Source organism: Eleutherodactylus coqui, chromosome 4, assembly GCF_035609145.1.
Source record: "Eleutherodactylus coqui strain aEleCoq1 chromosome 4, aEleCoq1.hap1, whole genome shotgun sequence".
NCBI classification, from domain to species: Eukaryota; Metazoa; Chordata; class Amphibia; order Anura; family Eleutherodactylidae; genus Eleutherodactylus; species Eleutherodactylus coqui.
Window position 1 is genome coordinate 51,925,765 of NC_089840.1, and position 25,529 is coordinate 51,951,293.

The 25,529-nt window shown below is 44.0% G+C and overlaps 1 protein-coding gene across 1 annotated transcript in view; it reads right to left on the reverse strand.

Annotated features, from left to right (window-relative positions):
- UMODL1 (uromodulin like 1) overlaps positions 1-22,793 on the reverse strand; it is a 68,568-nt gene extending 45,775 nt beyond the window's left edge. Inside the window, exons 1-6 of the mRNA XM_066601538.1 lie at positions 22,721-22,793; positions 8,607-8,849; positions 7,942-8,103; positions 7,124-7,245; positions 2,674-2,860; positions 1,017-1,148 (exon numbers count right to left, since the gene is read on the reverse strand). Coding sequence (XP_066457635.1) covers positions 1,017-1,148; positions 2,674-2,860; positions 7,124-7,245; positions 7,942-8,103; positions 8,607-8,849; positions 22,721-22,793 — 919 coding nt within the window. The remainder of the gene's footprint in view (positions 1-1,016; positions 1,149-2,673; positions 2,861-7,123; positions 7,246-7,941; positions 8,104-8,606; positions 8,850-22,720) is intronic.
- Positions 22,794-25,529: the final 2,736 nt, after the last annotated feature.

Consider the following 25,529-nt stretch of genomic DNA (forward strand, 5'->3'; position numbering starts at 1 on the left):
AGGTAAGCGGAGTCAATTCTGAGGCACAGGGTCTGATTCCGCTGCGAGATTCCGACCCGGCCATGTGCATTGGGCCTTATGCATATCTTCTGGATATACCATAAATGTCAAAGGTGGAAATTTCCTTCAAATGCAAACAGGGGGCTGCAGATCTCCAAAAAAATAACCAGTTTAAGCCTTAGAGCATTCTGAAGATATCTTATGTATTCATCCATCCATCTATCCAGTTATATCTCCTGTCCATCTGTCTGTCTATCTGTCACACAGCACTTCCATCATGGCTGACATACTCCTACAGCCATTAGGGGTCACTATTGTGCTGCTGCTCCTTCCTCTGCTCACTATCTGAATTCTGCCCATAGGGCTCATGCATTCTCCCTCCCAGTCTCTTAAAGAGACAGTGTACACTCCTGTTACTCTTCCCTCTCCAATCCTGTCCCTGCACCGCCTACAAGAGGCATCCACACCCAAGGGTGGATGGCTAAGCAATTGGTCTCTTACCATTGTGTCAAAACCCCAGTTTGTGAGTTCCTGGTTTTAACCTTTGCTTCCTGACCTCAGTTCTGTATTTTGGACTCTCTTGTCTGCTGCCTTCCCTGACCTGTAGCCTTGGCCTTGTTCATGAACCTGCGCGGACAGCCCTGACTCAAGTCTGCCTGTGCACCATGCACCTGTTCAGACCGTCATGTACCATGATTTGGTCCAGTGCAGCGTCGGTACAATCAAAACTATCTATGTGTAACAGCTTGAAGACCCCACAGCAAAGCCGGTATCTCACCTAGAGGGATTAAGCATGAAAACTGGGGTTCCTCAGGTGCTATCACCTCCGTTAGCCCAAAATAGTGTGTGGCAAGATAGATGTATATCTGTCTGCCTGAGTCTATCCACCCACCCATCCATCCTTCCACCCATCCATCCATCCATCCACCCACCCATCCAGCCATCCACCCATCCTTCCTTCCACCCATCCACCCATCCATCCATCCACCCATCTACCCATCCATGTTTGGTACTACCTGGGTGTGTTGTAGTTTGCTGAATGGAGTCTGAATGACTCTTGTTGGTACAGTTGTAGGAACCTTCCAAATTCACGCACTTCTGGTACAATAAGCAGCTGCTGAGCTCTGGGTAGAGGCATTCATCCAGGTCTGAAGAAATGAGAACAAATACAGTATATCCTGCTACATGTGATATCTGCTCATCTCCACAAATAATCCAACTTTTTGGGATGAAAAAATGCCAATAAATATAAATTCTTCAGTCATCCTCAAGAACTTCGCTGTTCTGACACCGAGTTTCAATCTCCTGCCTCAAAGTAGCGGTAAATGATAAAATCCTTTGTGCCTGCAGTTGCAGTACCCCAGAGTTGGGCACTCCAGCACTTTCTGTACCGACTATATCCTTACAATCAGGTCTTAAAGTGATGTCTAATAAGTGAGAAAAGTTATGATGGTATTGTTCATATTTCTCCACTGTAATGTGTTATTTGGTAATATTCTCCAGTCCCTGGTGTGTACAGGTTACCTAGCAACAGACAGGGGAGTGTCTAGGCAGCCTTAGCAAGAATAGAGGGCCTGGGATTGGTAGTTCAGAACCCTATCACAGGTTGAGCTAGCTTGGCAATATAAAAGGTAGAGAGTGGGCAGAGTCAAGTAGTCTGATCCAGAAGCCCAGTCCAAGGAAGCCTCAGATAGAGGCCGGGGAGGAACAAGGAGAAAGCCAGTGCAGTGGGAAGTTGAATATCTAAAGTGTGAGTACTAAAGGGCAAGAGCGTTTTAGTAACAGAGGAAAGAGAGAAGAGGAGAGTAGCAGGAGATCTAAGTCAGCTCTTCCTGGGCACCAAGCAGAAAGATAAGCAAGTCGGTCAGTCAGGCCCAGCCAGGGAACAGAGCTAAAATGCAAGGCACAGAGGATAAATGTATTTCACTGTATCAAGTCCCTGAGGATCTGAAGAAGTAATTAATGCCTGTAGCTGTAACTATTTCTACTAAAGTCTGTCAATGTGAACTGTATGCAACAAGTCAAGTTTATCTCCCATCTGCTCTTGAAAAATAAAACAGTTTGGGTTCACTGTACAACCCAACCCCTAGAGTCACTTACCACCATCTATCCATTCTTCAACATCTGCACTGAGGTACCGCACAATGCATTCCAGACAGAACAGAGATTAATTTCCCCATTTTTGTTTAGTTCTCCACTTTTTTATAATTATTTTGTTTGGAACAGGTCCCCATCTGTACACAGACTGGCGTCACGACAAAACAACATTCTCCAACCCGACTCCGTGGGTAAAACCTCACTGGGGTATCACCATCTTACTCTGCCCAACTCTGTGGCCAGCATACAGTGAAGACTGCCAAATGTTGCCAATGTGTAGTATCACGTCCAGTCCGCATTAACCACCTTGCCTGGAGGAGCAACACCATGACTACCATCTCAATTTCCCTCGCTGCCTACCCCTCCTAGGTCTAGCCTGTTGCACAGTGGCCACTAGAGGGAGCTCTGCAGCTTACTGAATACTGTCTTATTATTGAGTTCAACGTAAAGGTAAAGCTCCTGAGCTCCTTCTAGTGGTGGCTGAAGGCAGTCATAGAGTTATCATTTATCATTATGTCTAGGTCTCCCCCAAGTATATGGGGAATTGTTTTGAAATGAAGGTATAATAGTAATTACCATGTATGTCGATGCTGATTACTTCTGGTAAGCGAATGACAATGTTTTTGAGCTTTGCTGAAATTTGCATTAAGGAGAGCGACTCATTAATACCAATGAGGACTGAAGACACGATGGAGAAGCTCCCGGCAGGTTTGGTGTAGATGTGGTAGACCGCTGCCTTTAGTGGCCAAAATTCTCCAGTTACCTGAAACCGTTGCATTGTCATAATATTGTAAAAATCATTAAGGTTCCTGCATACCATACAACATCCTGGATATTAGTAAAGCTCTACATTTTATTATATCATAATATTACATACTCATATGAGCAACCGTGCTTGGCAATTACGAGACCCTTACCCTTACACAGCTTACATATCATAAAGGTTACATGTGCAGATGGGTGTGCTCAAAAAAGCTCAGGATGGTGTGAAAAGTGAAGTATGATAGCAGTTATATTCTGATCTATAGCAGGCAGTGTTATACCAGCTATGTTCTTGCACACTGGGGCAGTATTATAGTAACTACAGTATATTTTTATACATTGGGGTAAATTTTATAATATGTATATTCTTGTGCATAGGGGGCAGTATTATAGTAGTTATATTCTTGTACATAGGGGGCAGTATTACAGTAGTTATGTTCTTGTACATAGGGGCAGTATTATAGTAGTTATATTCTTGTACATAGGGGACAGTATTATAGTAGTTATATTCTTGTACATAGGGGCAGTATTATAGTAGTTATATTCTTGTACATAGGGAGCAGTATTATAGTAGTTATATTCTTCCACATATGGGACAGTATTATAGTAGTTATATTCTTGTACATAGGGAGCAGTATTATAGTAGTTATATTCTTGTACATAGGAGGCAGTATTATAGTAGTTATATTCTTGTATATAGGAGCAGTATTATGGTAGTTATATTCTTGTACATAGGGGGCAGTATTATAGTAGTTATATTCTTGTACATAGGAGGCAGTATTATAGTATTTATATTCTTGTACATAGGAGGCAGTATTATAGTAGTTATATTCTTGTACATGGGGGCAGTATTATAGTAGTTATATTCTTGTACATAGGAGGCAGTATTATAGTACGATAGTTATATTCTTGTACATAAGGGGCAGTATTATAGTAGTTATATTCTTGTACATAGGGGATAGTATTCTAGTAGTTATATTCTTGTACATAAGGGACAGTATTATAGTAGTTATATTCTTGTACATAGGAGGCAGTATTATAGTAGTTATATTCTTGTACATAGGAAGCAGTATTATAGTAGTTATATTCTTGTACATAGGGGGCAGTATTATAGTAGTTATATTCTTATACATAAGGGGCAGTATTATAGTAGTTATATTCTTGTACATAGAGGGCAGTATTATAGTAGCTATATTCTTGTACATGGGGGCAGTATAATAGTAGTTATATTCTTGAACATAGGGGGCAGTATTATAGCAGTTATATTCTTGTACATAGGAGGCAGTATTATAGCAGTTATATTCTTGAACATAGGGGGCAGTATTATAATAGTTATATTCTTGTACATAGGGGGCAGTATTATAGCAGTTATATTCTTGTACATAAGGGGCAGTATTATAGTAGTTATATTCTTCCACATATGGGACAGTATTATAGTAGTTATATTCTTGTACATAGGGAGCAGTATTATAGTAGTTATATTCTTGTATATAGGAGGCAGTATTATAGCAGTTATATTCTTGTACATAGGGGGCAGTATTATAGTAGTTATATTCTTGTACATAGGGGGCAGTATTATAGTAGTTATATTCTTGTACATAGGAGCAGTATTATAGTAGTTATATTCTTGTACATAGGAGGCAGTATTATAGTAGTTATATTCTTGTATATAGGAGCAGTATTATGGTAGTTATATTCTTGTACATAGGGGCAGTATTATAGTAGTTATATTCTTGTACATAGGGAGCAGTATTATAGTAGTTATATTATTGTACATAGGGGCAGTATTATAGTAGTTATATTCTTGTACATAGGAGGCAGTATTATAGTAGTTATATTCTTGTACATAGGGGGCAGTATTATAGTAGTTATATTCTTGTACATAGGAGGCAGTATTATAGTATTTATATTCTTGTACATAGGAGGCAGTATTATAGTAGTTATATTCTTGTACATGGGGGCAGTATTATAGTAGTTATATTCTTGTACATAGGAGGCAGTATTATAGTACGATAGTTATATTCTTGTACATAAGGGGCAGTATTATAGTAGTTATATTCTTGTACATAGGGGATAGTATTCTAGTAGTTATATTCTTGTACATAAGGGACAGTATTATAGTAGTTATATTCTTGTACATAGGAGGCAGTATTATAGTAGTTATATTCTTGTACAAAGGAAGCAGTATTATAGTAGTTATATTCTTGTACATAGGGGGCAGTATTATAGTAGTTATATTCTTATACATAAGGGGCAGTATTATAGTAGTTATATTCTTGTACATAGAGGGCAGTATTATAGTAGCTATATTCTTGTACATGGGGGCAGTATAATAGTAGTTATATTCTTGAACATAGGGGGCAGTATTATAGCAGTTATATTCTTGTACATAGGAGGCAGTATTATAGCAGTTATATTCTTGAACATAGGGGGCAGTATTATAATAGTTATATTCTTGTACATAGGGGGCAGTATTATAGCAGTTATATTCTTGTACATAAGGGGCAGTATTATAGTAGTTATATTCTTCCACATATGGGACAGTATTATAGTAGTTATATTCTTGTACATAGGGAGCAGTATTATAGTAGTTATATTCTTGTACATAGGAGGCAGTATTATAGTAGTTATATTCTTGTATATAGGAGCAGTATTATGGTAGTTATATTCTTGTACATAGGGGGCAGTATTATAGTAGTTATATTCTTGTACATAGGAGGCAGTATTATAGTATTTATATTCTTGTACATAGGAGGCAGTATTATAGTAGTTATATTCTTGTACATGGGGGCAGTATTATAGTAGTTATATTCTTGTACATAGGAGGCAGTATTATAGTACGATAGTTATATTCTTGTACATAAGGGGCAGTATTATAGTAGTTATATTCTTGTACATAGGGGATAGTATTCTAGTAGTTATATTCTTGTACATAAGGGACAGTATTATAGTAGTTATATTCTTGTACATAGGAGGCAGTATTATAGTAGTTATATTCTTGTACATAGGAAGCAGTATTATAGTAGTTATATTCTTGTACATAGGGGGCAGTATTATAGTAGTTATATTCTTATACATAAGGGGCAGTATTATAGTAGTTATATTCTTGTACATAGAGGGCAGTATTATAGTAGCTATATTCTTGTACATGGGGGCAGTATAATAGTAGTTATATTCTTGAACATAGGGGGCAGTATTATAGCAGTTATATTCTTGTACATAGGAGGCAGTATTATAGCAGTTATATTCTTGAACATAGGGGGCAGTATTATAATAGTTATATTCTTGTACATAGGGGGCAGTATTATAGCAGTTATATTCTTGTACATAAGGGGCAGTATTATAGTAGCTATATTCTTGTACATAGGTGCAGTATAATAGTAGTTATATTCTTGAACATAGGGGGCAGTATTATAGAAGTTATATTCTTGTACATAGGAGGCAGTATTATAGTAGTTATATTCTTGTAGATAGGGGGCAGTATTATAGCAGTTATATTCTTGTACATAAGGGGCAGTATTATAGTAGTTATATTCTTATACATAGGGGCAGTATTATAGTAGTTATATTCTTGTACATAGGGGCAGTATAATTGTAGTTATATTCTTGAACATAGGGGGCAGTATTATAGCAGTTATATTCTTGTACATAGGAGGCAGTATTATATTAGTTATTTTCTCGTACATAGGGGGCAGTATTATAGTAGTTATATTCTTGCACATAGGGGCAGTTTAATAGTAGTTATATTCTTGCACATAGGGGCAGTTTAATAGTAGTTATATTCTTGAACATAGGGGGCAGTATTATAGCAGTTATATTCTTGTACATAGGAGGCAGTATTATAGTACGATAGTTATATTCTTGTACATAAGGGGCAGTATTATAGTAGTTATATTCTTGTACATAGGGGATAGTATTCTAGTAGTTATATTCTTGTACATAAGGGACAGTATTATAGTAGTTATGTACTTGTACATAGGGGGCAGTATCATAGTAGTTATATTCTTGTACATAGAGAGCAGTATTATAGTAGTTACATTCTTGTACATAGAGAGCAGTATTATAGTATTTACATTCTTGTACATAGGGGTTACCATTATAGTAGTTATATTCTGGTAAATAGGGGGCAGTATTGTAGTAATAGTCTTCTACATAGGGGGAAGTATTATAGTAGTTATATTCTTGAATATAGAGGGCAGTTTTATAATAGTTATATTCTTATGCATTGCAGACAGTAGTATAGCAGATATACAATTGTACAAACCATTGATTGTAGTAATCTGGTGTGATTGATAAAGCCTTCATCCCATTGGATCAGTTCTTCAAAGCCCATTTTTATGATGATGGTACCATTGTACCAATATTTGATGGTGTTCCTGTCCAAAGCTAAATATAAATTAGGTTAGTAGTTCATAAACTATTGCACTTAATTAAAGTAGTTTTCTGGGTCTGCAAAGTTTGTCCTACCTTTGGAATAAGCCATCAATGTGAGAGCAGTGGGGTCCGACTCTGAAAATCCAACCAGTCAGCTGACTGAAGTGGCTGGTGCTTAGAACCTGGTAATCATTTACTAGGTACAGCTCAGTACATTTGGTAGTGGCTGTTCCTGGTACTGCAGCTCAGTCTGGTCCACTTGAATGGGACTGACTGCTGTGAGCTGTAATACCAGAACAGGAGCTTATTGGATTATAATAGCCAAATATCTACCATGTCTGTGCTTGGATTCAAATGCAATGTGAAGGCCACCTTACTAGGGACTGAGGGCTAAAGGAGAAGGGGGAGTCACCAGGACATGAGGAAGAGATGTACTGAGTGGAAACTACAGCAGCATGGGGTATAATATGTTTTATGATTACATTAGAGAAGCAGTTTTGGAAACAATCGAGTAAGGATTTAAAGGAACACTTCTTTACTGATACCTTGCTGTGCCTAGTACAGGGCCAGAGGGGGGCGGAGCATAATACAGGGATTCAAGGAACACCAGACAGGATGTCATTTGTCATGCTCCGCCCCCTCGGACCCTGCACTTGGTATAGGATCAGTTTTGCAGAAAGAATGTTCATTTTAATAAAAAACACTGACCTAGAGGTGCGGGCGAGGCACAGAAAGATCCATTGGAAGATATACAACATTTTTGGAGTCCTGGGCAATCATAGTCAAATGTACAATTGGGACCCCGTTTCTTGTTTTCTGCATCTAGACATGTTCCTGGTCTTGAGGCGTAAGCACAGGATCTTTGTAGAGCTGTAATAAATACAAGACAAGTTTTAAGAGGTTGTCCAAGATTAAAGGGGTTGTCCACTTACCAGTTTATATTCCCCCAATAGCTACAACTGCATTAAAATAACAAAAAGAGCACTACCGGACAAGCAACTATTGATGACCTACTGAGGATAGGTCATCAATAGTAAATACCTAGAAAACCCCTTTATTGGTCCACTTTTAACAGTCTTTTTTCTGTTAGAAGGAAACCTTGGTGAGGAGATAATAATGAGGGATCCCCAGCAATCTGCTTTAGTCACTACAGGAACCTGGTGGCAAGTTTTAATGTCAATTTACCTGTAGCATCCCCAAAGGAGAAATGAAGTATTGCACAGTTCCCATTGAAATCAATGGGCTGTAAGAGTTATGTCGAAGATGTTCAGGGTCCTCCAGAGCAAGAGACACTCTTAGCAGAAATTCTCTGCTTTGGCTGATACGGATCCAGCTTCCAGGGTGGAGGAAAAAGAATAAAAAGCGTTACTTACCCATTGCGCAGTAATGTCCCACAGGTTCGTAGCCCTCACAGCAGCGCTTCACCGCAGAGGTCTCCGGGACATACACCATCCGGTACTCAGTGTGATAAGTGGTTCTGGTACACAGCTTCCACGGAATCCACGACATGCACCAGGTCGGCTCTTCTCGCGGCTTCTGAAATGCCACGATCTTGGAGACGTTTACTGTGACTGTGTGGTTACAGACGTGGTAACTCCAGGGGGAAATCATTGACCCTAATTGGAAAGAAACAAAGGCCAAATGTAAGGTATCCAATTGTATTTAACGAGAATAATTAACCTAATTCTAAAATATTGGAACTGATTATTATAACAAGCTTAAGGCTTGGGGTCATACGGGACATAATTCTAGCGGAATTCTCTCGGAATGGCCGCACCGAAAAACCGCAAGAAATTCCGCTGCAAAAGCATAGCTTCAAAACCTGTGGTCTTTAGCCGCGGTTTTACCGTCAAGAGGAGAGGGCCGCTGTGGAAAAGAGAAAAGAATTGACATGCTGCTGAATGGAATTCCGCACTGCATGTCAGTTTTTGTGCGGCTTGGCCGCAGCGTGTGGACGAGCTTTTTACAAAATCTCATCCACTTTGCTGGTTAATCCCAGGATTAGGAGGCGCAGGCTGTCCAGACCTTTGCGAGATTTTTGGATGGATACCTTATCCTCAGGATAGGTCATCAATAAATGATCAATGGGGGTCCACCACTTGGATCCCTGCCGATCAGCTGATTCCCATCAATGATGTCAATACCAATAGTTCATGAGGCAGATCCATATTACGGGCTAGGCCCAAAAGTCCCGGACAACCCCTTTACCGTCAATATTTACTATATATTGTTTTTCTCTTTAAGGGGTTGTGTTACAAAAAAAAAAATGTAACGGATAGGCATGAGATAAAATAAAAAAGAAAGCATACTGATCTGTCTTTGGGCCCCCGAAACGCAACTGCTCAGGTGACTGTTGTGGCCAATCAGAGGCCGCAGCTTCACCATCTGAACTTTTGGCATCAGCACTCACATTCTGGGCACAGTGATGCCAAGTGTTCGGGACAGTGGCGCAGCAATCATCTGACTTGCGCCGGTCCGTCTGCGGCGGAAGCTTTCAGCTCTGTCCTCAACTGCTCCTTTAAGTGTCACTAATAGAGGCCATTACAGTGGTCATGTTTAGTGGCATTTAAAGGAGACATGATGATTTACTACAGACTCCCAACATTGACTTTCTTCACATTTTGACTGGACTGATCAGATCTCCGATTTGTAATGTATCAACTATATGTTTATCACAAATTAAAACCACATTTCATTTTTCTAATCTGTTTTATTTTCCAGCTACAGTTTTGTTATTCTGTAGTCTGTATATGACTATGGGGGCTGGCCATTTTGCCTGAGCTGCCTTTAACAGTATTTGGAGATACAATACTGCAGGAACCATGGACCATTTACACAATATACTGGAGGGGAGTCATTGACTTCTATGGAAGAATCTTGTGGGCATGCTTTGTGATCTGCACGGGGGAGGAGGTGGGCTGTGACCATCACCTATTGTGAATGGTGGATCCTGTGTTATCTATATAAAGGTGTTACCTGTCAGTGTCATCCTGCCTGTGATGATAATGAGATGACTATTGAAAAGTTTTCTTGACAAAACAGAAGTGTCAGACTACTATTAGGCCCAATGTCCATGGGCAGATTTGAATTGCAGGGTACCCGCGCGGCAATTCGCAGTTCAAGTTGCCCATAGGTAAACATGGGTGTCCACACCTAAATTGAAGCATGCAGATTTGATTTGCAAATCTTTGGGTGTGGAAATCAAATCACAACATGCTTCATTTTAGTCCGGTTCCCACACAGATCGTTTCCATTGAAGTCAATGGGAGCCGTCCAATCCGTGGGAAAGCAGGAGTTTGAAAAAAAAAAAACACTCCACTATGCATGTGTGCCGGCCGGCTGGCGCTTTCGCACACATCCGCAGTAAAGACCCAGACAGGTACGCACGTGGACATTGAACACTGGTGGTCAGAGCGAACTTTGCAGGAAATAGACGCTTTTTAAAATATAGATTGTGAGTAGAGATGAGCAAGCACCAAAATGCTCGGGTGCTCGTTACTCGGGACGAAATTATCGCGATGCTCGAGGGTTCGTTTCGCGTAACGAACCCCATTGAAGTCAATGGGCGACCCGAGCATTTTTGTATATCACCGATGCTCGCTAAGGTTTTCATTTGTGAAAATCTGGGCAATTCAAGAAAGTGATGGGAACGACACAGCAACGGATAGGGCAGGCGAGGGGCTACATGTTGGGCTGCATCTCAAGTTCCCAGGTCCCACTATTAAGCCACAATAGCGGCAAGAGTGGCCCCCCCCTCCCAACAATTTTTACTTCTGAAAAGCCCTCATTAGCAATGCATACCTTAGCTAAGCACCACACTACCTCCAACAAAGCACAATCACTGCCTGCATGACACTCCGCTGCCACTTCTCCTGGGTTACATGCTGCCCAACCCCCCCCCCGCACGACCCAGTGTCCACAGCGCACACAAAATTGTCCCTGCGCAGCCTTCAGCTGCACTCATGCCACACCACCCTCATGTCTATTTATAAGTGCGTCTGCCATGAGGAGGAACCGCAGGCACACACTGCAGAGGGTTGGCATGGCTAGGCAGCGACCCTCTTTTAAAGGGGCGGGGCGATAGTCCACAATGCTGTACAGAAGCAATGAGAAATATAATCCTGTGCCACCGCCATCAGGAGCTGCACACGTGGGCATAGCAATGGGGAACCTATGTGCCACACACTATTCATTCTGTCAAGGTGTCTGCATGCCCCAGTCAGACCGCGGTTGTTTATAAATAGTCACAGGCAGGTACAACTCCGCAATGGGAATTCCGTGTGCACACACAGCATGGGTGGCTCCCTGGAACCCACCGGCTGTACATAAATGTATCCCATTGCAGTGCCCATCACAGCTGAGGTAACGTCCAATTAAATGCAGGTGGGCTTCGGCCCACACTGCATGCCCCAGTCAGACTGGGGTTCTTTAGAAGTAGACACATGCAGTTACAACTCCCTGTGGACCCACAGCATGGGTGGCTCCCTGGAACCCACCGGCGGTACATAAATATATCCCATTGCAGTGCCCAGCACAGCTGATGTAACGTCAGCTTTAATGCAGGTGGGCAAAAAATTAATTGGATTACACTGTAGGCGAGGGCCCAAAAAAATTGGTGTACCAACAGTACTAATGTACCTCAGAAAAATTGCCCATGCCCAACAAAGAGGGCAGGTGAAACCCATTAATCGCTTTGGTTAATGTGGCTTAATTTGTAACTAGGCCTGGAGGCAGCCCAGTTAAAATAAAAATTGGTTCAGGTGCAAGTTTCAACGCTTTAATGAGCATTGAAACGTATAAAAATTGTTTACAAAAATTATATGACTGAGCCTTGTGGGCCTAAGAAAAATTGCCCGTTCGGCGTGATTACGTCAGGTTTCAGGAGGAGGAGGATGAATATTATACACAGATTGATGAAGCTAAAAGGTCCACGTTTTTGATGGTGATAGAGAACAATGCTTCCATCCGCGGGTGCAGCCTACGTATTGTTTAGGTATCGCTGCTGTCCGCTGGTGGAGAAGAGAAGTCTGGGGAAATCCAGGCTTTGTTCATCTTGATGAGTGTAAGCCTGTCGGCACTGTCGGTTGACAGGCGGGTACGCTTATCTGTGATGATTCCCCCAGCCGCACTAAACACACTCTCTGACAAGACGCTAGCCGCAGGACAAGCAAGCACCTCCAGGGCATACAGCGCGAGTTCAGGCCACGTGTCCAGCTTCGACACCCAGTAGTTGTAGGGGGCAGAGGCGTCACCGAGGACGGTCGTGCGATCGGCTACGTACTCCCTCACCATCCTTTTACAGTGCTCCCGCCGACTCAGCCTTGACTGGGGACTGGTGACACAGTCTTGCTGGGGAGCCATAAAGCTGTCAAAGGCCTTAGAGAGTGTTCCCCTGCCTGCGCTGTACATGCTGCCTGATCTCTGCGCCTCCCCTGCTACCTGGGCCACGGAAATGCGCCTTCGGCCACTAGCGCTGTCGGATGGGAAGTTTACCATCAGTTTGTCCACCAGCGCCCTGTGGTATAGCATCATTCTCGAACCCCTTTCCTCTTCGGGAATGAGAGTGGAAAGGCTCTCCTTATACCGTGGGTCGAGCAGTGTGTACACCCAGTAATCCGTAGTGGCCAGAATGCGTGTAACGCGAGGGTCACGAGAAAGGCATCCTAACATGAAGTCAGCCATGTGTGCCAGGGTACCTGTACGCAACACATGGCTGTCCTCACTCGGAAGATCACTTTCAGAATCCTCCTCCTCCTCCTCCTCTGGCCATATACGCTGAAAGGATGACAGGCAAGCTGCATCTGTACCCTCAGCAGTGGGCCAAGCTGTCTCTTCCCCCTCCTCCTCATGCTCCTCCCCCTCCTCCTCCTCCTCCTCCTCTGGCCATACACGCTAAAAGGATGACAGGCAAGCAGCATCTGTCCCCTCAGCAGTGGGCCAAGCTGTCTCTTCCCCCTCCTCCTCATGCTCCTCCCCCTCCTCCTCAACGCGCTGAGATATAGACATGAGGTTGCTCTGACTATCCAGCGACATACTGTCTTCCCCCGCCTCCGTTTCCGATTCCAAAGCGTCTGCCTTTATGCTTTGCAGGGAACTTCTCAAGAGGCATAGCAGAGGAATGGTGACGCTAATGATTGCAGCATCCCCGCTCACCATCTGGGTAGACTCCTCAAAGTTTCCGAGGACCTGGCAGATGTCTGCCAACCAGGCCCACTCTTCTGTAAATAATTGAGGAGGCTGACTCCCACTACGCTGCCCATGTTGGAGTTGGTATTCCACAATAGCTCTACGCTGCTCATAGAGCCTGGCCAACATGTGGAGCGTAGAGTTCCACTGTGTGGGCACGTCGCACAGCAATCGGTGCAGTGGCAGATGAAACCGATGTTGCAGTGTCCGCAGGGTGGCAGCGTGCGTCTTGGACTTGCGGAAATGTGCGCAGAGCCGGCGCACCTTTCCGAGCAGGTATGACACGTGTGGGTAGCTTTTCAGAAAGCGCTGAACCACCAAATTAAAGACATGGGCCAGGCATGCAAGCTGCAGAGCCGCCACCAGGTTACGGCTGTTGTCACACACGACCATGCCCGGTTGGAGGCTCAGCGGCGCAAGCCAGCGGTCGGCCTGCTCTGTCAGACCCTGCAGCAGTTCGTGGGCCGTCTGACTCTTCTCTCCTAAGCTGAGTAGTTTCAGCACGGCCTGCTGACACTTGCCCACCGCTGTGCTGCCACGCCGCGTGACACCGACTGCTGGCGACGTGCTGCTGCTGACACATCTTGATTGCGAGACAGAGGTTGCGTAAGAGGAGGAGGAGGAGGAGCAGGGGGTTTTAGTGGAGGAAGCATACACCGCCGCAGATACCACCACCGACCTGGGGCACGCAATTCGGGGGGTGGGTAGGACGTGAGTGGTCCCAGGCTCTGACTCTGTCCCAGCCTCCACTAAATTCACCCAATGTGCCGTCAGGGAGATATAGTGGCCCTGCCCGCCTGTGCTTGTCCACGTGTCGGTTGTTAAGTGGACCTTGGCAGTAACCGCGTTGGTGAGGGCGCGTACAATGTTGCGGGAGACGTGGTCGTGCAGGCCTGGGACGGCACATCGGGAAAAGTAGTGGCGACTGGGAACCGAGTAGCGCGGGGCCGCCGCCGCCATCATGCTTTTGAAAGCCTCCGTTTCCACAAGCCTATACGGCAGCATCTCCAGGCTGATCAATTTGGCAATGTGCACGTTTAACGCTTGAGCGTGCGGGTGCGTGGCGGCGTACTTGCGCTCGCGCTCAAACAGTGGCGCTAGCGACGTCTGGACGCTGCGCTGAGAGACATTGCTGGATGGGGCCGAGGACAGCGGAGGTGAGGGTGTGGGTGCAGGCCAGGAGACGGTAGTGCCTGTGCCCTGAGAGGGGGGTTGTATGTCAGTGGCAGGTTGGGGCACAGGGGGAGAGGCAGTGGTGCAAACCGGAGGCGGTGAACGGCCTTCGTCCCACCTTGTGGGGTGCTTGGCCATCATATGCCTGCGCATGCTGGTGGTGGTGCCTCCCCAGCTGATCTTGGCGTGACAAAGGTTGCACACCACTGTTCGTCGGTCGTCAGGCATCTCTGTGAAAAACTGCCACACTGTAGAGCACCTTGATCTCTGCAGGGTGGCATGGCGCGAGGGGGCGCTTTGGGAAACAGTTGGTGGATTATTCGGTCTGGCCCTGCCTCTACCCCTGGACACTGCACTGCCTCTTGCAACCTGCCCTGCTGCTGCCCTTGCCTCCCCCTCTGAAGGCCTGTCCTCAGTAGGCATAGCAAACCAGGTGGGGTCAGTCACCTCATCGTCCTGCTGCTCTTCCTCCCAATCCTCTGTGCGCTCCTCCCTCGGACTTACTGCCCTTACTACTAGCTCACTGATAGACTACTGTGTCTCATCGTCATCGTCCTCCTCACCCACTGAAAGGTCTTGAGACAGTTGCCGGAAGTCCCCAGCCTCATCCCCCGGACCCCGGGAACTTTCAAAAGGTTGGGCATCAGTCACGACAAACTCCTCCAGTGGGAGAGGATTCGGAACCCTTGCTGCCCATTCTGGGCAGGGGCCCGGGAACAGTTCCTGGGAGTCTGCCTGCTCCTCAGAATGTGTCATTGTAATGGAGTGAGGAGGCTGGGAGGAAGGTGGAGCAGCAGCCAGAGGATTCAGAGTTGCAGCAGTGGACGGCGCAGAACTCTGGGTGTTCGATAGATTGCTGGATGCACTTTCTGCCATCCACGACAGGACCTGCTCACACTGCTCATTTTCTAATAAAGGTCTACCGCGTGGACCCATTAATTGTGAGATGAATGTGGGGACGCCAGAAACGTGCCTCTCTCCTAATCCCGCAGCAGTCGGCTGCGATACACCTGGATCAGGAGCTCGGCCTGTGCCCGCGTCCACGACCTCTAGGCCTACCCCTACCCCTCAGCATGCTGTATTACCAGTAGTGCAGAAACAGAACGCTGTAATTAAATGTGCCGCTTATTGGCCTGTGGTTGGAGGCTGACTTCGCTTACGGAACGCACGGCAGAGCCAGGAAATAATTTTGCGTAAGCCTGCTGTAACACTTAGCTGGCTGCGTATGAATTAGGACAACTACCCCCAGCACAGACCCAGTACACTGAGGACGGTCACAGGCAGCCCAAATAGATTTTTTTTCCCAAATGTTTTTGGAAAGGCCCACTGCCTATATACACTGTATATGTCTTCTGTCCCTGCCTCACCACTACTGGCCCTGGAGTATGTAAAATAACTGCAGACTGTTGCACTGTGGACTGGAATACAGCGGTGATGTAACAGCCAACACAGAGCCAGGAAATAATTTTGTGCAAGCCTGCTGTAACACTTAGCTGGCTGCGGATGAATTAGGACAACTACCCCCAGCACAGACCCAGTACACCGAGGACGGTCACAGGCAGCCCAAATAGATTTTTTTTCCCAAATGTTTTTGGAAAGGCCCACTGCCTATATTCAATAAATATGTCTTCTGTCCCTGCCTCACCACCACTACTGGCCCTGGACTATGTATAATTACTGCAGGGCGCAATGCTCTGCACGGCCGATATACAAAAAAAAAAAATGTGCAACACTGCAAAAAGCAGCCTCCACACTACTGCACACGGTTAGATGTGGCCCTAAGAAGGACCGTTGGGGTTCTTGAAGCCTAAAATACTCCTAACACTCTCCCTATAGCAACTCCAGCAAGACAGCACTTTCCCTGATCTCTGTCAGAACGCATCTGTGGCGAGCCGCAGGAGGGGCCGATTTATATACTCGGGTGACACCTGATCTCGCCAGCCACTCACTGCAGGGGGGTGGTATAGGGCTTGGACGTCGCAGGGGGAAGTTGTAATGCCTTCCCTGTCTTTCTATTGGCCAGAAAAGCGTGCTAACGTCTCAGAGATGAAAGTGAAAGTAACCCGAACATTGCGTGGTACTCGTCTCGAGTAACAAGCATCTCGAACACGCTAATACTCGAACAAGTATCAAGCTCGGACGAGTACGTTCGCTCATCTCTAATTGTGAGGCCAAAAATAAAAAAAAATCCCCAACAATTCTTAAAAATATGTTTAACATAAACACTTTTTAAAATAGGTCGTGTTTGATCACACATTCCTTTTAAAAATTAGCGAAATTTTTTTTTTGGGGGGGGGGGCAGAGGAACTGGACACCTGAGAGGCGAGCTACCGTACTTGGAGGGCGTGGTTGGCTCTCAGGTCTTCCGATGGGCTAGAGAGGTGGATAGAGTCGGGCGCTCCCAGGGAGGCGCAACCCTGATGTGAGATGCTGACCCTGTCAGTGACGGCATACCATCCCCGTACCCCTCCCTCAAATTTTCCCTCCATGTTCAGTTCGTGATGTCAACTCTCAGTCAGAACAACTACCACAGGGGCTCCTCGCACATCGGCCACAAGGCAGCTTACACCACATATAACTTAGAAATCCCTGAAGATTAAGTGAATCATCCTTAATGATTGAAGATTTTCAGGTTCTGAAAAGTTTACTCTGGAATATCGGGATGCTCCTCCCCCCTTGCTCATTATCATCACCACCTATATGTTGATTATTGTGTTCGTCCACCCCACTTGACCCAAAACCCTCCCCCCCCTCCCTTGTTGTTTGATACTTTGTATAATGGAAATTGTTCAATAAAACTTTTTCAACTTAAAAATTTTTTTTACACTCATTTTTTAAATACATTTAAGGAGCATGTAGAAAGTAATAAAATCTTATTTTTTATGGAAAATTGTACGAAAATGTGTACAAATGAAATACTTCGATCTGAAAAAATCCTGAGATCCACATACATACTCTTATATACTCTATCTAGTACTAAAGAAAAAAAAATAACATTTACAAATACTAAAACAGAGGGTGACACTTACATGATTAGACCTCCATTACCAAGAAGGTAGGAAAAAGCTTGTATAGGAAGTACATGGTGTACGGAGATGAATAACATTCTGACAAAGAGGTTTATTATGAGGAGGACTTAGCACATCTTTCCAAATTGCAAAAAATTGAGAAAGTTTATTAAGCCTAAGGCTGGATTCAGACGACTGTATATCGGCTCGGTTTTCACGCCGAGCCGATATACGGTGTCCTCGTGTGCAGGGGGGGAGGCTGGAAGAGCCCAGGAGCAAGAACTGAGCTCCTGCCCCCTTTCTGCCTCCTCTCCGCTCCTCTGCACTATTTGCAATGAAAGGAGGCTGGGCAGGGTTAAGTTCCGAGAATTAGCCCTGCCCCCGTCCTGTCTTTCCTCATTGCAAATAGTGCAGAGGGGTGGAGAGGAGGCAGAGAGGGGGCGGGAGCTCAGAGCACTGCTCCTGGCTCTTCCAGGCTTCACCCCCTGCAGAGAGAGACGAAGTATATCGGCTGGGCGTGGAAACCAAGCCAATATACATTCGTCTGAATCCAGCCTTAGGGCTCATGTCCACGGGCAAAATGACATTTAAAATCCGCAGCGGATCTCCCGCGCGCGGATCCGCACCCCATAGGGATGCATTGACCACCCGCGGGTACATAAATACCCGCGGATCGTCAATAAAAGGCATTTAAAAAAAAATGGAGCATGAAAAAATCTGGACCATGCTCCATTTTCATGCGGGTCTCCCGCGGGGACGGCTCCCGCGGGCTTCTATTGAAGCCTATGGAAGCCGTCCGGATCCGCGGGAGACCTAAAATAGGAATTTAAAGCATTTACTCACCCGCAGCGGGCCGCGAAGCTCTGCTCTTCCTCACGGCTGCATCTCCCTTGCTTCGGCTCGGCGGATGTGCCCGGCGCATGCGCGCGGCACGTCGACGACGTGCCGGCGATGTGCCGCCGGCGTCAGGAATTCATCCGCCGGCCGAAAATGAAGATCCGGCCGTGAGGAACAGCTGATCTTCGCCGTCCGCTACGGAAAGGTAAATGCTTTTAAATTGCTATTTTCGGCACTCATGTCCGCGGGGCAGGAGGGACCCGCTGCAGATTCTACATGGAGAATCTGCAGCGGATCTGATTTTCCCCGTGGACATGAGGCCTTAATGTGATAACCTTATAAGATAAGCAACCGGCGCCGATACTATTAATGATTTCTGATAACGGAGGGGTCTACGGTCTCTAAAATACTGAGCAATTTTTTAATCTGGTAGCTGTGATTTCATCCAGATCAGTTACTCTAATTATTATTATATTATTATTACAATATGATATTATAATTGGCAATGTAAGGGGCTGAGAGATGTATAGTAACCACAGATTTGGGATAACACATTTCCAATAGCTTCATTAATTTACATTCCCCCCAAATATGTTCCTTATCTGCAATTGGATTGTTGCAGCGCCAACTTTTGGAATTTGAGTTAAGGGACTTTTTTGCAATTTTATGATGCGTAAATTCCATCTGCAAAATATTTTTCCAGAAGTCTGTAGATGGTTCACATACTTAGATGTTTGGGGAATTATAGAGAAGGATTCTAACCATTGGTCTGGAGCGATTGGAATCCCTGCATCCCTTTCCCATTTTTATGTTAAAGGAAGCTTATATATAAACCTTTTATTGAAAGCAAGGAGCTAAACAGCATTTTAGCAGGAGATTGCTAAGCACTCATACTCAGCAATTATTAGTACTGTCATTAAATGTAATGGAACAGAGGCACGCATGCATGCACTCTGCTCCATTCATGCAAGGACCATCAAGACCCCCGTTCTCGGGATCGGTGCTTTCCCAGCGGTCAGACCCCCACTGATAATAAAGTTATCCCCTGTGGATAGGAGTTAATTTTGGATTTTGGTAAAACCCCTTTAACCCTTTCTAGTTTTGGATTCAGCTTTTCCTAAAAGGCTTTCTCCTTTTGCTGTTATACAGCAGCGCCTTCTGCTGGCTAAAGCTAGTGTGTGTGCGCCAGAGAGGCTACGACCGCGGTGTGGCTGGCAATAGATGGTAAGAATACCCTGTTGGACGTCTTCTGACATTGGAGCCGTAGAAGCTTCAATCAGAATGTAGGAAGACGACAGACAGTGGATTGGAAAGGGTTAACTCCCCTCGTACAGTTTTGGTTGAACTAAGCTCTTTCTAATTCGAATGGATATAGCTTCGGTTCGGTAAAGGCTTTTGACATACTTGCGAAAACCATAATTATTGGCTTTAAAATAACACTAACAGCATGCTGGCATCTCTACATAACCAAAGTTACAGCCATTTGAAGTAGGGTTGGGAATACAGAATTTACAGCTCTCACTTTCAGTGGGTGTACAGAAAGAGGTAAGGGGAGGGGAGATTAGCGGAATCAGAGAAGCTCTGTGATGTTCCTGTCCCAGGGAAGGAATGACATGAATGTTTACTCATGTTATTACCCCTCATCCATCAGAGAGTATATTTGCTCTTTGAGTGTCACATATGGAGTTTTATTTTCTAGAAAAGGAGTGAAAACAGGAGGACTTGCTCATTTCATCGTTCCTCTATACCATTTAACCCCAGAGATGCTTCAATCATTACACGGAATCTAATCCTTTTTACAGAAAAAATCTAGTCATTTTTTCCCCTTACATAAGGCTTTAAATATTGAAAAAATAAATAGAACCCAAGAACCCTACACATAACTGGTATCACTACATGCATAGCAACCCGTATAATAAAATAATACATTAATTATCCAGCATGGTAAAGTCCATTGAAAAAAAAAAAAAGCTAAACAATGAAAATGGCAAAATAGCCATTTTCTGTTCATTTTGCAAAACAAGAATAAAAAAATAATCAAAAAATCATATATATTTCAAAATGGTTCCAATAAAAATTAAAGTTTTCCCACAAAAAACAAGCCCACATACAGCTCTGCTGACGGAGCATTAAAAATGCTGCAGCCCTGGAACGTGACGCCGCGCAAAATGTCTTTTAGTAAAAAAAAAAAAAAAAAAAGAAGTGTTGATTTTGTATAGAAGTAATAAAACCTCTATAAATTTGGTAATGTCAAAATGGTAATGACTAAAGATGAGCGAGCACGCTCGGTAAGGGCAGTTACTCGAGCAAGCCTCGCTCATCTCGAGTAACTGCCTCCTCCTCTGAGCATGCTTGGGGAGGCAGCGGGGGAGAGTGAAAAAGATCTCTCTCCCCCCCCGCGCCCCCCCGAGCGTGTTTAGAGGAGAAGGCAGTTACTCGAGATGTGAACTTCCTGCCTCATCACATGTTAAAGGGGTTGTCCATGAAAAAAAATTGCAAAGCTGCTCACTATTGTGGAGTAACATATAAAAAGCCATATTCATCTGACCCAATTCTCCACTACTCCCATTTCACCAGGGTTGGATACTCCACTGCTCTCCACTTCCAGCCAGCGATGACATCACCAACACCAGGGACATGTGACAGCTCCAGCCAATCACTGGCTCACTGGACCTCCACCTCTTATCAATATTTCTTAATCTCTGTCCTCAAGTCTCACCAACAGGTCATCATGTTCATATTAAGATATGATATAAATATTTCCAGTGCCTCCGAAATTTCCACAAGTGTTTTCGTTATAGGATGTCCTCAAATCATGGCTTGCTGAAGGGGTGCTTGTGGACCACATACTTTCACGTAAGTCTTACAAATGATTTATGCAATTTTTTGTGTGGGCCACATCATTTCAGCTTAAAAACAAGTCTTAAGAGCGCGGCAGCATTATATCATCATGGAAAATAGTCAAGGTTGGCAGCTTTGGTACTTTAGGGAGAGAATCAGCCAATTAGACAAATCCCCATCTGATGGTTCAAAAACACGAGTACAGTACAGTATGCTCACCTCTTCAATGGAGCTGAATTGCAATACCAGAAACAACCTGTGGACAGGTATAGAGCTGTTTCTGGGAACGAGCAGTCATGTTTTTCAAAATTGTGGACAAACTTACAAGATTACTGCAGTTATGTAATCAAATTATCAATTCTTTAAATGCTAACATACATCGCTTACAGTCAGCAAATAATAGCATCGTACAGCGATCACAGTCAATAAATAATACCACCAACAGTGTTCACAGTCAGTAAATAAGTGTTCACAGTTAATAAATAATATGACAATATAGTTCTCAGAGTCTTTTGCACATACCACCACCATACAGTGCTCACAGTCAGTAAATAAAACCACCATACAGCACTTACATGTAGAAAATAATACCACTATATGGTAATTACACTTAGTGATAAATACCAATATACAGTGCTCAGTTAATAAATAACACTACCATAAAGCACTGACAATCATACCACAATAAAGTGCTCACAGTCTGTAAACTATACAGCAGTCATGGTCAGTAAATAATACCACTATATAGTTCTCACAGCCCTATACCCATACCACCATACAGTGCTCAGTCAGTAAAACATACCACCATACAGTGCTCAGTCAGTAAAACATATTACCATACAGTGCTCACAGTCAGTAAATCAAACAATTATACAGCACTTACAGGTAGAAAATAATACCACCATATGGTGCTCACAGTCAGTGAATAATACCACTATACAGGGGTCAGTCAGTAAATAATACCACCATACAGGGCTCAGTCAGTAAATAATACCACCATACAGGGCTCAGTTAGTAAATAATACCACCATATAGGGCACAAACAAAACCATCACAATCAAATAACTCTGTCAATGCTGATATAACAGGGACTTGTAATTAAACCCTGCTGTGAATCACACTCTGGAGCTGGTGGAAGGTCCTAGATGATAGAGGACCCCAGGCATTAATAGAGACTTAATAGATTGTATAAAATGGCTTATGCAAAAAGGACAACCACTTTAAGAAAAAATATGGCAGGAAAGATGAACTCATATTAAGTCATATTTCACAAGGGGTATAAACCTTAGTCATATCTCTTACCCCAGTTTTGTTTAAGCTTTTACAAAAAGGAACCCCAAAATAGAAGACTCTGAAAACTGAGATACGTGCCCCTCTATGTACATAATGAGTGGTCTCCCCGATGCCTGGTGCTCGTAGATACAATGTAACAGATCACTCACCAAACATCCACCCGCTGCCCAGTCCGGCAGACATGCCTAGAAGGGTCAGGTAAAGGAGAGTTTTCTTGTCCATCCCTCAATCTACCTCACTGTTGGAAATATTTCAATGACGAAAATTAAAGCTTGTCCTCCGGCTGATGGTACAACGCTGTGAAATAGAAGGTTTGTTTTTCTTGACTTGCAGTTTCGGAAGACTGGATTCAGCAGAGGAAATCCACTGGGCATATCATGTCTCATTAATTTCTTGTGCTCAACCCAACCCCCTCCAAACACCTGTGGCTCTCTCATTACAAGCTTAACGTGAAGCTGTTGGGCCCCAATGCAAAGTATGTAACAGGGCCCCTACCTACCATGAGCCATTTACAATACTGGGGTCTTCTTATGTGGCAGGACCCCTTGAAGCATCAGGACTTTGTGTGACTGTTACCTTTGCAACCCCTATAGCTACACCTCTGAATACAAGCATCATTAGTAGAGATTACTGAACAGTTTTGGAAGTACAAGTGAATCAGTGATGTAGCTCTAGCAATGGCAACCAACCTGCAATATCTAGGAGGCCCGCCATCCACGCAGCCACATAAGAAAGGGGGTTCCCAAGATGGCGGTGCATTGACTTCTTCTAAATCCACTATATTGTGAGAATACTAAATAGCACTAACTGACTATGCAAATCAATATATGGTGGGATATATCATTCGCTACAGTTACAAGCCTGAAGAAGGGTGCTCTATCACCTGAAACGTTGCCAAAAATATTGTCCGTGACTCCAATAAATTATGAAATGCAAGTGCTGTCTCTACTTTTTGACTGATGGAGAAAATAACATTAGTGAAGGTCTGTGAGTTTAGACCATATAAAGGGGTCCCTAAGAGGGATCCCCTAAAAAGCTGATGGAACTAACTTGATATTAACCCCCAAAGTACAGACAAAAATCAGCTCATCTTTTGTATGACGGATTTCAAAAGCTGGGAGACTGACACATACGAGAAGGAGAAGTGTTGATAGCAACCTAGTTTTTATGGCTCTCTGAAGACTTCCTAATTAAATCATCAATCTTCTTCATTCTTAGTCTTCCCATTGGAGTTACAGATTTATAATAGGAAGTGTGTCGGTATTGTAATATTTTTCGGTCAACTACTCGTAACATCAGCAATGCAGACCGAGTGCCGATCAGGTATTATAGTCTATATGCCTAAGCAGAGATGAGTGAACTTTTGAAAAGTTTGGCTTGGCTGGTTCACCGAATTAAGGCAAAATGCTTGGATTAGTCTTAATTCGTTTGAACCAAACCTTTACCAATAACCATAGAAGAAGGAGGACATTATAGTGGGTTTGGCCAAGAATAATCGCCCAAGGTTTGGGCTCACACCAAACCAAACTTTTAGCATAGTTGAACCCTATTCTACTATTTCGGTTCGCTCAACACTATGCATGAGTGTTTACCAGTAGGGATTCTTAAAGGTTCCTTCAGGACAGTCTATTGACCTCCAAAAGTAAAGTGAAATATACCACCAAGCCAATAAGGTGAGCTCCATCCATGCTACAGGGATCAATACTCCGTATATCGTACATATGTTATCCTTGTACAAGGTTTATGAAATTTGGTGCTCAACATGTTTGCCTACAGGTTCCTGGTGTAATGGAAGACTGAAAGCTGCCACCATAAGCTATCCATGGAGAACTTCGAGGTCATTATACTGTACATCTGCTGACCTTTAGATACTCATAGACTGTCTGACCTACAGGTAGAGATTCTGGCGTTATACTACGGGGCACTCCATGGCGACTGCTGCTAATACTAACATTGCTTATGTAGCCATTGAAAATAGGGGTTCTTCTCTGTCTCTGCCAGAGTTGATGATTAGTAAGTTCTGGCCTTTTTAAGAATAATGTTTGCTCAACTGTTGAGAAACCTAAAACATATATTTTTCAATATAAGCTTTTGTGATCACCAATCTGGAGGACTGAGGCGCCTGACACCTAGTCCTAATGGAAATGGGGAAATCACTATTAATTGAGGTGAAGGAGAGATAGGGGAACTGTAAAGACTGACAGACCTGGAGACCAACCTAGGAGGTGCAGCCACTTTACCACTTGGAATATGAATGAGGAACCCCAGTTTTTAGATTGGAGTCAATGCCAATCACATTTTAATGGCATATTCCAGTTTGATGACGTTATTCCCTATCCGTGGCACAGGGAATAACTAGCTGATCAGTGTAGTGTGAATGCTGGGCCCCCTACCAATCACAAGAAGGCAAGGCTTCTGTTTGCCCCACTTCTGTTCATTGGAGGACCGCATCTCCTACCCAATCCGACCTAAGCAAGGTCGCTTTCAATGTGGTTAGCGCTTCATTCATTTCAATGGGGCTGACAAAACTATGCTTGCTTATTTTCATCAGCCCCATTAAAATGAATCGACAGTAATGCATACGCTGTTAGCGTCACTTGCTTTGGTCGGATCAGGTAAGAGCTGCGGTCCTCCAATGAACTGAAGTAGGGCCAATGGGACCCCCCGCATTTTCATGATTGGTGGATAGGGGATAACTTCATCTAACCAAAACGCCCCTTTAAAGGGGTTCTCTTTTATCACTGATGACATATGCTCCGGATAGGTTATCAATAGTTAATTGGTGGAGGTCTGCCATTTGGGATCCTCGACGATCAGTTGATCACCGGGCTAGTTGTTAGTGCGGAAAGTTCTGGAAGCAGATAGCGCTGTAAGTATTGCAGTGACCCAGCTTGGAACTACAGGCATAGCTGTACCTGTAGTACCACACTGGGCTACTGCAATACAGACAGCGCTATC